Source organism: Gadus chalcogrammus, chromosome 20, assembly GCF_026213295.1.
Source record: "Gadus chalcogrammus isolate NIFS_2021 chromosome 20, NIFS_Gcha_1.0, whole genome shotgun sequence".
In the NCBI taxonomy this organism is placed as follows: domain Eukaryota; kingdom Metazoa; phylum Chordata; class Actinopteri; order Gadiformes; family Gadidae; genus Gadus; species Gadus chalcogrammus.
The window spans coordinates 13,534,456-13,546,885 of record NC_079431.1 but is presented as its reverse complement, the minus strand read 5'-3'; the positions used below and the strand labels follow the sequence as shown (position 1 = coordinate 13,546,885).

Here is a 12,430-nt window from a genome sequence, read left to right as displayed (position 1 = left end):
GTGTGTGTGTGTCTCCCTCACCCTCTCCAGCTGTGGTGGAGCTCCATGGCCTGCAGGAGGAGGTCCTTCTTTGCCCTCAGGGTGCTGCTCAGCTCGGAGCTCAGGGCTCGGAGCTCGCTGCAGCTACTCTGGAGGGAGTCCTCCGCGTAGTGCGAGTTCTGGATCAGCGAGTCGCCCTCCTGGGCCGAGCCGCGGTTCGGTCCAGCAACTCCTGTTGAGGGAGAGGGGGGGTTTAGTGGTCCATTATGTAGGAGCCGTGAAGGCTATGGAGGTCATTGGGGCAGGGTTGTATATCCTGGGAAACTAATAGTTCCTGGTGTGTGTCCCTGTATCAATGTAATGCTTAGCATAGAATATACATTTTACTGTCCCCAATGGGCGAAATTAGTCTTCTACTTTTAACCCAGGTCTTGTAGATGTGTGTGTACTTCTTTTAGTGATAGGCGAAACTGGAGCACCAGGTGGAAGTCAGATGAACACGGAGAGAACATGCAAACACTATACAGCTTGGTTATACAGCTTTGAGTTTGAAGCCCGGACCTGCTTGCAGTGAGGCAGCAGTGCTGACCACTGTGCCACCATATTAAATGTAGTGCTCTGTATCACTCACACAGACTTTTCCCTCATAGTTTGTCAGGTCACGGAAGATGTGGTCGGCGTGCGCAGGGCTGATGCCCACTTCGGAGTACGTTCCCAGCTTCTCAGACACCTGGTCCAGCTGGGCCATCACCTAAACAGACAACAAAAACAACAACATCAGCAGTGTGATGGTTGAATGAGAGTCTACAGAAGAGGTCTCACTGTCTACAGAGCGGTCCACGGCCTCAGACTAACCTCCTTGTAATTGTGCTCAAAGTGGCGCAGCTGAAGACATTGGGTCAGTTTTGTTTGGTGCCGCGCCCAAAACTGATCGAACGCCCGCTCGGTCTCGTCCAACTGTGATAGCAGCCTGACAAGAGCCGAGAGAGAGAGAGAGATGAACACAACAACAAGGGAGGAATACAAAGGATGCTTTGGGGGAGAGGGAGAGAGGAACCAGAAGGCAGCAGTAATGGGGTAAAAAACTGATGAGGCAAAAGAAATTGGTCTATTAACTTCAGTGTGACATCAACATGCGATTCCACTAACATTCCATTGAACCGAGATGGTAGAACGGTTGAATGTTAATGATTGCCGATCAATAACTGTCACAAATTTACAAAATGTAAATCTTTAAAAAATATTTATTGTTTAAGGAGGCAAGTGTGTGATATTCATTAGTATCAACATTAGAGTTTGGAGTCAATATAAACTAATATGTTAAAATTAATGAATAAATCGAAGAAAAATATGAAATTCAAGCAATCTAAACATTGTTGGCTCACACCAAAATTATGAAACAAAATTTGCGCTCTGTGTGCATATTGGCTGTAGTGTTGGGCTTGCAAGGAGCTGACCTCTGCACTGTAGCGAGGTTTTCTAGTTCATCCTGGGTCATGTTGTGGTCCGGGTCTCGTACCACTGGCTCATTGATGCTCTCCAGCAGCCTGCTGCCCTGGGCCAGCGCCACCAGCATATCCCCCTGAGCACACACACACCACCCACACAACCACACACACACACACACACCACACACACACACACACACACACACACACCCACACACACACACACACCCACACACACACACACACACACACACACACACACACACGTCAAAAACACCCTTTCTTCAGGACACATGGCATAAGTGTGTGCGTGGTACGAACTACTTGGCAATGGTATGAAACTCCTGGTGTCATTAAAGTTACTTCCCACACATCTCAGTTACTATATTGCACTCTGTCGAAATCACCCAGTTTCAACAGCCGATGCGAACAGGCCAATTCTGAGTCTGTTGAAAGTAGACGGGTGAGTGAGAGGCAGAGGGAGGGAGACAGGGAGGGCAGGGCAGGGTCACCTTCATGTGGTCCTTCTTGCTGGTGTGGGTCCCCAGCAGGCTGGTGGTGGCCAGGATAAAATCGCCCCCGGGAGCTCGTCTCAGCCACTCCATGCCAAACACCTGCAGGCAATCTGACCGTCTTCTTCACCATCAGCGCAAAGCCTCTATGGCCTGATGCGGTGACGCGACACAAGGGGGGGCACACCACACACACACACACACACACACACACACTACACACACACACACACCACACACACACACACACCACACACACACCACACACACACACACAGGCAAATTACATAAAACACACCCGTAGTGTGACGTATCATTGCATGCCTAATCTGGTTCTGATGTCCTTGAATGTAAATGTGCAACCAGGCGGTTCTTTTATATGACTGAAGTTGGATACATCAGAGGATTGGACTCACCGTGCGTGGAGAGTCCACTTCTCGTGGCAGACTCCTGGGTTCCCCCCCCGTCCTGGGTCGCTGACTGCGCTCTATGTAGTATGGAGCTCCGTCACAGAGCTCGCATGGATCACCTGCACACGACCACACGCAACGTAATAAAACACACATTCAATCCGTCATTATCACTGCTGCGGTTACTACTACTACAATGCTTCTACTTTTCACGACTATTAATACTGCTACGTTATTATTTGTATGCTACAGTTTATAACTACTAATGGGGGTGGGGGGTTAAGATAGTATATTGGGGTAGGGGGTTCGACTCCCCACCTAGAGGTCTGGGGTTTGATCCCCAACCTGAAGCAACCCACCCACCCCTAGCCCGCTCCTTAATGGCAGTTATCCCCGGCTCAAAATCACCGTGACGTTGCTTTGATAAAGCATCTGGCTAAATTGACTAATATTACATTAGCAGCAGTACTACTGCTGCGTCTGTACTAGCTCTCCACCTACCGCACTTCATCTGAACTCATGCCTTGTTGAACTTGAAGAGAGATGTCGGAAGCGTGCGCTGCAGCAGCGGGTGGTGCCTCAGAACCGAGAACGCAGCTGGAGTTCCCTGGGAAGGAGCCCTGGGGATGAGAGATTGAAGTCAGAGGAGGCACACTGCATCGCAAACAAGCAGAGGCAAACATGGTCTAAGAGCTCGCCTATCTCCGCCTCTCTCTCTCTCTCTCTCTCTCTCTCTCATCCCCCATCACGACCGGTGTCCTTTTGCTGTGACATGTTGTTCTTATTTCGATCTGAAGCGGGTTCTGTCCAAGCAATGGAACGTGATGACTGCTTACGCCACCCAGCCTCCCAAGGGCCCCTTTACAAGGAGGAGGATCAACATCATTCTTCATCGTACACAGCTTGCACTAATACCACCTAGAGAGCACCCAGCCTTGAGGTTCTGTTTTGGTAGATCGGCGGTAGACACGCTATCAAAATCAATTGACATGATTCTCAAAACTAGAAGACATGAACCATTTAAACGCCCATCTTCCGATATCGGCCCGTAAAACTGCACAGGTAACTTTTCTGCGTCATCTATCGTTTGTATTCTGGTCCCCTTTTGCCGGACCCCGCCCCCCTCAGACTGACAGGTACTGCCATCTCAAAAGATGATATAGCTTTAAACTGTAGCTACAACCCAAGCCACTAGAGGCTGCTAACAGGAAAACCTTATAGATCGGACTTCGATATTGAACATAACACTGCAAATGGATGGATGCATATAAGAATAATAAGTATAACAGTTTAGAGTATAAGACGTTGATGGCTAGGAATTTGCTCGGAACGTAGGTCACAAGGGACACTCTATGCTGGAGGCACTGCAGTTGTTGTCAACGCTGGCTTAATTATCTAATGACCTGTTGCTGTGGTTAGTCTAATTACATCCCTCCCCCACCTAGGCGGTTGGAGGAATTGCCGTCCTAGGCATAAAAGACAGGATACCTCATTACGAGCATGCCACCACGTCGGGATAGGGGGCTATTAAGGGAACTTAATGGATCAATTCACATTTCCAGATGCTGAGCGGATGATAAACTAAACCTTTCTGCACCACTGGGTATTGGAGATAATAATGATATTTGATAAGGTCTATTGAACCGGTGAAAGAAATCGAGCCGGTTTAATTGTATGGAAGTATCGAAATGAAAGCGGAATTGAACTGAATTGTGTTGGAATGTTTTGTTGCTGACCATGTTAACCACCACGGGATGGATGTGGACGAGAGGGCCCGGGGCCCCAAGCCACTCAGCCGTGGATGTGGACGAGAGGGCCCGGGGCCCCAAGCCACTCAGCCGTGGACGTGTGGGACCGCCGGTGGGCTTCAGCGTCCACGCTTTCACCCAGGCTTTGTTCTTTCAGCGAGACACTGTGAACCGCTCTGAGACACAGTTCTGTTCTCGCTCTCTGTCTCGCTCTCATTTCTAAACACCCACACCACGGCACCACGCTTTTTTAAGCTCACACACACGCATGGAAACGCACACACACACACACGCAGAACTGTCTTTTTTATCATCTTCACAAAGCCCTTGATGGACGAACAGAAGACGCACACACCCTCCACACAACACACACACACACACACACATGCACACACACACAGCGACACACACACACACACACACACACACACACACACACACACACACACACACACACACACACACACACACACACACAGCAAACACACAGACACACACACAGGAGGGGGAGTGGGCTGCATAATGGGTGGGTGAGAGTATTGGGGACTGCCTGACTGACGCTAACGGCGACAGGCCTTTAATGAGGAACCCTCCCCACCCTCCCCATCCCGACTGTCGTGTCAGAAGGAGATGCTACCTACCACCCTTAAAACGACCCACAGGGGCCGTCCCCCGTTCTTATACCAAAAACTAGCCCTCGCAATCACACTGAATCGGCGATTCTCTCACATCAACTGGCACAAGAACCACAGCTGGCAGGGAACCATCGTCATTGCACATCAATCTGTGATGTGATCAATAAGCATGCATTCACACTTGTTCACAATGCATACACACACACACACACACACAACCACACACACACACACACGTATTCACACTTGTTTTTACATACATACATACTCACCACACACACAAGTATGCATTACACAACTTGTAATACACACACACACACATGCTGTACTAACATACTCCGAATAAAATTGTGTGCACTGCATATTGCTTCCCTGACTGTGCCTGTGACCTCCAGAGCTGTCATCTATCCCTCTATTGGCTTGACCACAAGGGTTTTCCGAGCCCAGATGGTGCGATGAGGAGCAGCTCCCCTCGCTCAACACTGCCGGCGTTCAGTAGCCCCCAGTCATTGGTGTGATGGCCACCGGCGGCTCTGTGGGATTAATCAAGCTCCATTCATTGAAAGATGGAGCGCGGGTCCCCCCTCGTCCCCCGGGGGTTGGGTTCCCTCTCCCTCTCCCCTCTTTGAAGCTTCAAACGTCTTCTTTTGTTCCTTTTCCTCCACTATAGCGTAGTGGATAATATCTGTGTTTTTGTAGGTGTGTTTATGTTTTTTTCTTGTTTTATATTAAGTAGTTTGATGTGTGGTTTTTTTTCATACACATAATGTATGCCCCCCCCAAAAAAACTGCTTTTACAATAGAACAATTAGGGTGTCCCACATATCGCTTTGGGTGTCCTGCTTACCCACGCATGCACTTTGTAACATAGAACACTGGAGGGTTATCACGCAGAGTCAGGATGAGTGTATATACCTCTTGACCAATGGTTTAAAACCATTGGTCACCATTGGTATAAAATGTAAACCAACCATGCCATACCGGCGGCTAGGAAAACCATGGAACTCTGGTAGTTTAAGGTTTATTTGTTTTTGTTGTGTTGTGTAATGAAGAAAAAAACAACACACTGGTAGGCATCACACTTACAACACGTTACCATTGTGTTGTCATCCAAACAGAGCAGATGTGCTGCTGAATGAAGAAACGCTGTTTGTGTTTATGCGCGCGTGCGCGTGTGCGCGTGCGCGCGCGCGCGTGCGCGTGCGCGCGTGCGTGCGTGGTGTGTGTGTTTTGGGGGGGGGGGGGGGGGGGGAGAATGGAATGTTTATGTGGCTTGAAGGATAGATGCATAGCAATATCACAACCTTCTAATGGGGGACAATATAATTAACTAATATTGTTTAGTGCCTTAGCGCAAAAGCGCAATATGCAGTGGCAACCTCGTGGTGCGTTGAGGGAAGACCCCGGAGCTCACCCACCACCCCCTTTTCAGCCCGCCCCCATTCAATCAGATAAGCCTGTTGTGCACACAGCCAGCTGGGTGAGGGGGGTAAGTAAGAACAAGCAGGTGTATATTAGAGATGAGAGAAAGAAGAAAGAGAAGAGAAGAAAAGAGAGAGAGGGGGGAGAGAGAGAGAGACAATGATGGTAAGTCATTACAGTGAATCTTCCTTGCCACCCATTTCTTTTCAGAAATTCAAAGGAGATACAGAGGTGAATTGGACGGGGGAAAGCGGGCTGATGATGATGCATTTAAAGACGAACACCAACGAGTGAATCCCACTAAAAGAAGCATAGGAGATGGGGTGTGGATGGCGGTAGTGGAGGGAAGGAGGGAGAGAGGGGTTACCTCTGCATACTGCGTGTGCGTGCGTGTGCGTGTGTGTGTGTGGGGGTGTGTGTGTGTGCTGCTTGCAGTGAGCCCCTGGCTTCCAGCAGCTGATTGCTGATGATTAGAGTATGAATCGCTCTGCTGCTCAAAGTAGGTTACTAGGCTGGACCAGACACAGCATTACACAACGACAGGCACACCCCTTATAACCAGAGATCTTTACATCCTGAGATATTGTAAGGACACACCACACACCACACACACACACACACACACACACACACACACACACACACACACACACACACACACACACACAACCACACACACACTTACACACAGCACACACACAACACACAGCACACACACACACAACATTCTGTATTTTGTCTTGCCTTCCTTATGCATCATAAGTAAACACACATTGTAATCTTTCCTTTTTTCTGAGATGCGTAAGGCCCTACTCTATCTCTTAGCGTCTCTCATCTTGCTGTATCATTCTCTATCTGTTGCTTCCTAACTCTCTCTCATCTCTCTCACGCCATTTCTTTCTCATTGTATGCATTCATATTTTGCATTATCCATCTTGTTTTATTCCTTGTTGTCGTGGTGACAACATGTTAACAATGATGATAATGACGATGAAGTCATGAATCAAGCAATCACATCGAAGGCGTCTCCTTGTCACATTCATGGGGCCTTGCACACAATGCACGAGCCATGCAGAGCAAAACACAGTCCCCTCCCCTGTATTCCTGGCAGCCACTGCTTTATTTCTCCCCCCCGGGTGATGGAAACACATGGCGGGCTTGGGTGGAAGGGAGGTGTACATGAATGGGTGGGGGGGGGTGTAGGGAGGGGGCTGGTCGCACCATTAATACTAACAAGCCCTTCTGCTGTTTGCAGAATCCATCCAACCTCTTTCAGCATTTGAAAGATGTCACCCAGCACAACATAAACAGAGAGAAATATAAAGAAAGACCCCAAATCCCAAACAATGGGGTTGGAATATATGTACAGCTCCTACACCATCGAGTCACCTCACTGGTACTTCCTACGTTGTGACTAAAGTGTTTTTTCAACCAGTTTTGAGAATGGGGTTTCATTGAGTCAAGCATAATAAAAAAAAATATTTATCAAATGGAAGAAATAAAAGGAAGATTCATATATCTCTGTCAAATAAGGTAAGACAGAGTCATTGCCTTTCTGTGCACAGGACGATCATACTTACTGTCGTGCATCGTCAACGCACAAAGGCCCAGATTGAGCCAGGAATGTCCTCCAATCCACATAATTAAAACTTGTCTCAAAGACCTTAGGCATTTAAACGGTGTGCTCTGCCTTTGTGTATTCTGTGTTTGTTTGTTTGCTGCAATCTGCTAGCATAGACGTGTACAGCATGAAGTCGACGCTGGCTATTTATAAATGTGCTCTGTCAACACATTTGATTTGAATGATTGATTGGACATCCTGCATATAGGCGGCGCACACATAAACCATAAAGCCTGCACTCCATACAAGGACCGGGGGGGGGGGGGGGGGGGGGGGGGGGGGGGGGGGGGGGAGACAAACAAACATGTCCAGCAACATAAAACACCACAAGATGAAACTCACTGCGATTCGAAGCAGGGTCCCCTTGACGGCCGCCCATCGGTCCTGCCGGCGGTCGATGACCAGTACGAAGCCCACCCCTGTGGCCGAGAGACTGGGAGAGAGAGGGGCAGGTTTACACTGGGGCACAGGGTCCGGCATCAACACCTGCCACCAGGTGTAGATGGAAGATCCATTTTATTTAAGAGAATTCAGGGTTACATAATAAAAACTATTGCATGGCCGGCAGTTTTTTACAGATCATATAAAAAGATTTATGTTCGTCCCTGCTTGGGTAATCAAAAGAGCAAAATACAGAATGAGACATGAAAAAAAAAAAAACAGTACATGCATTAGCCGTTTCTGTGCCAATGTAAAGGTCAACCAAATGGTTAAACATTAAACCGGACATGCCCTCCTTTAGTCTAGTGGTACACGTTAATTAGGATTCATTACAAATGCTGTGGTGTAAACTGACGCAATTAAGATGGGGCTTGTCTGTTCCTAGACAAGCCTCCTTGACAAGCAGAGACCAGCCCCCCACTGCATACACACACACACGCACACACACACACACACACATCAGCGCCCCCACCACCACCAACCCATCCCACTCCCCCCCCCTTCCCGGTGACAAACAGCAGGTTGGAGGTCTGAGGGGGGGCGGGTTAGTCAATACTGTCCCACATGTCGGTCCTCTTCTCCCTCCTCTATGGACCCACTCCTCATACATTAAAACATGACGGCTCCCCGCGGACACGCCGCCGCACACCAGCGTCTCACCTCAGCGGCGCAGCCACACAGAAAAGCCTCCGTGCAGAAAAGACGCAGATCGTAATCCTTGACGTCTGTGTGTTCACTCAGATGAGCCGAGGGGCGACGCGGTTATTCCAAGCAGGAGGTGCACTCATAGCAGGGGGGCACCAGGCAAAAAAATGCCAGAGGGAAAAATATGTGGACGGAGAACTGTCCGGTGGTGGAGACAACAATGGAGGAAAAAAAGGGGAAAAATGATAAACACAGGCAGCCAGGATGAAATCTCAGCGTGTTGTACCCCGTTGACGAGAGGGAGCCCAGCGCCTCGAACCAGCTCCCCTCCTCTGCTGCACTGAAGGCAGCAGCCAGCCAATGAGGCGCCAGAAGGTGCTATGCCACCAGCCAGACACTGGCTATAGCTGCTGGGGGGGAGGAGGGGGTTTGCAGCCCTGTTGGCCAATCAGCACGTCTTGTAGACCGGGGGGGAGGCGGGAAGAGGGAGGAGACAGGCATGAAAAAAAAGAGGAATAAAAAGGAAAACGGCAGTGGCTCTGAGGAAGATGGCTCTTCTTTATGGGGAGGACTGCGTTCTTTTGGACGCACCGCCCCTCTCACTGTCTCCAATGTCAACAGTACCACTGGTTTCATTTCACTGCACGCCTTTCTACGTTCCTGTTGGTTCCCTCCCTTCCCTGTCGTCGTTGTCCCTCCCCTGGTCTCGCCGTCCGTTCGCATGCATTCAGAGGAAATGCACTGCAGGGCTATGGGTGTGTGTTGTGCTGGACACAGAGGAGGGGAGGAGAGGATAAAGGGGACAAGAGCCAATCTCCCTAATACACCCACTAAAACAAGGAGGGGTGGGGGTGGGCTGGGGGGGGGGGTCTCATGACAACAAACGAGTCCGAGGTTGGGTGTAAGACCTCCATATGTCCATCTGAGTTAACCACTGCTGATGCCCGCATGACAAAGAAGTGCATCCCACGTGCCTGCTGCTGAAAAATGGATGAGCTCACGTGAGCATGGCATGTTTTTAGAGTGGGAAAAGGCTCCACTGTAAATGTATTTAAAACAAAGAATTGAGTAATCATACCAACCAAACCGACTAGAATATATCAGATGTTGTCCCACGAGGACCCACGAAGACTCCGTGACAGGGGGAGTTTCTAGTCTGGTTCTCATTAGCGTGGATCACTTTTATCATGGGTGAATGGCTAAATAAGGAGAGGTACATGTCTAATAACATCCATTTTAATATTCATTGGATATTCCCCTCGGTTGGTTTTGGGAGGAGCGGCTGCTTGGAGGGTCGTCTAAATAATTGGATTTCTGGGCGTAGTGTGGATGCCCTGCTGGCTGTGGGCAGGGATTTGCCTAATGGCAAAGTAGGGATGAAGGATATTTGCTGCATGAATGCATATGCAGAAGTACTGGTGGCGTGACACACAAGTACACATTCATACGAGCAAACACACACACACACACGCACGTACACACACACACACACTCACACACAAACCCCTCAACTGCTAACATGATGAAAAAAATAAATAATAATAATTAAATAGCCACCAGTAAATTCAATCATAGGCACAATACCATGTTAATATGGGGTTGTGTCCATGGATGTCATCTATTCTTATCAAGTCCCAGTATTTTCTTTATTTTCGTCACGTTTGCCTGTGCATTGAGCCTCAAGGTCATTTCACACAGATGTTGGAAATTGTGCCAGGGTTGGGGCTCCCTCAGGTATCAGTGAGCATCTGTTGGTGAGTGGCCCCCAGCTGGGCCAACAGAGGGTCAGACACCTGCTGGGAGGGTCACCTCACCTTCCATATGAGCCGGTCAGCCTCACAGCCTCCCCACTGCTGTGGGTGCACAACGGGACTTCAGCGGGAGGGGACGTTTTCGCTGTAGCCTCATCAAGGGGGGGGATCATAACCCATTATTAAGGGCTTGGGGGGTGATTATTGCAAGGTTGTTCTACTGTGGAAAGCTGTTTTCTGCTTGGATGCACAGAATATCTCCTTCCTCTGGTGGAATTAAAACGGCGCACCATTAAGCTTTTCATTCATTTCTTCTTTCCCAGCGGACAGTAGAAACATGAAACATGAAAAAACAAAAATATTTTCAACGCGATCAAAAATGGGGGATTCTCTTTAATATGGAAAAATTGATTTGCATGTGTATAAATAGAAACATTTAAACCTATGAACAAAGAGGACACTGAGCTAATCCATTCAACACAAAGATGCTCTCTCTCTCCCTTCCTCTCCTATCCTTCTTACTTCCTAAAGCACACACTCACACACACACACGCACATTCAAATAACAAGCAGTGAGAAGCAGAACCGTCTGCATGCATTATTGAGGCCGAAACAGTCCGAAACACAGCACTTTCTATTTTTGAACAGTGTTTGCAGCTGCAGACAAGGTACGGAAACAAGGGGCCGGAGGGGAGGGAGGGAGTAGCTGGCTGGCTCAGTAACAAAAACATGAAGTGGATGGAGGAGGTAGGCACTAAGGTGTGAGGGCGATTGGGAAGTGTGTGCATTGTGTGTGTCCTTTCCCTTCCTCCAACGCCTGGTCTAGTCTGTCTGCAGAGGCCGTCTGCAGGAGTATGATAACAGTCAGGGGGGGGAGGACTGTTAATTAAAAAAAGTCCTCTCCGGAGTCCCTGCCCCCCTCCTCTTGTCGCCCAGCACTCTCTCTGGTGTCCGTAGGCTGGGGGAGGGGGGGTCTCTATGTAATGAAATGATAGTTCAATCTCTCCGTTTGAACTGTGTGAACCTAAATGTATGGGCTCAGCGGTACCAAAGCACTGCGTGATGGTACTGCCACCTATTGGCCAGCCCCTCACACTGTCACTGCAGTGCCGCAAATACGCATTTGATTAAAATGTGCTTAGTCAATAGTAAGTCGGTTCTTTGGAAACACTCGCAACTGTCTCTCTCTCTCTCTGTGTGTGTGTGTGTGTGTGTGTGTGTGTGTGTGTGTGTGTGTGTGTGTGTGTGTAATAAATACCGTGGGACTTGAAAGCAGCTGGTATTGAAATTATTATAGAATGTTTTGCTGATGAAGCAAGTGTGTGTGTGTGTGTGTGTGTGTGTGTGTGTGTGTGTGTGTGTGTGTGTATGATCTTACCTGGGTACACTGGTCAAGTAGGTAAGCACGTTGTGGAACTCTGTTTCCAAGATCTCTCCGAAAGCAGGGAATTCTGGGAACACGATGATGGGGCTGCCATTTTGTCCTCTGCCCCCTTTGAATTGGATGTTGGAAAGGAAGGAGAATTATAAGGTTTACATATCAAAATAAAAGTGGTTTAGAAAATGTATGAGTGATGATGAATGAAAAAATGTAGTGCTATCGCCCTGTAAAACCTTGTGCTATCTATTCCAAAGGTTGCTAATCTCTGGATTTAGAGATTACATTCCGCGTTATTTGATTGCCTTTTTTCTCTCTGTACTCTTTATTAACAGGACACAGTAATTACAAGTGACACCCAAACTGCTATTTACACAGTACATCACATGGGGGCACTGGTGTTTTTAGTAACAGCTCTATATATAAATATATATATATAT

The 12,430-nt window shown here is 48.4% G+C and overlaps 2 protein-coding genes across 4 annotated transcripts in view; both read right to left on the bottom strand.

Annotated features, from left to right (window-relative positions):
* The window catches only part of LOC130373194 (phospholipid-transporting ATPase IH-like), a 73,497-nt gene that overhangs the window by 3,871 nt on the left and 57,196 nt on the right, over positions 1–12,430 (bottom strand). The window lies entirely within an intron of this gene.
* mcf2lb (mcf.2 cell line derived transforming sequence-like b) overlaps positions 1–12,430 on the bottom strand; it is a 70,749-nt gene that overhangs the window by 48,921 nt on the left and 9,398 nt on the right. Inside the window, exons 3-4 of the mRNA XM_056579504.1 lie at positions 11,991–12,105; positions 8,118–8,208 (exon numbers count right to left, since the gene is read on the bottom strand). Coding sequence (XP_056435479.1) covers positions 8,118–8,208; positions 11,991–12,105 — 206 coding nt within the window. The remainder of the gene's footprint in view (positions 1–8,117; positions 8,209–11,990; positions 12,106–12,430) is intronic.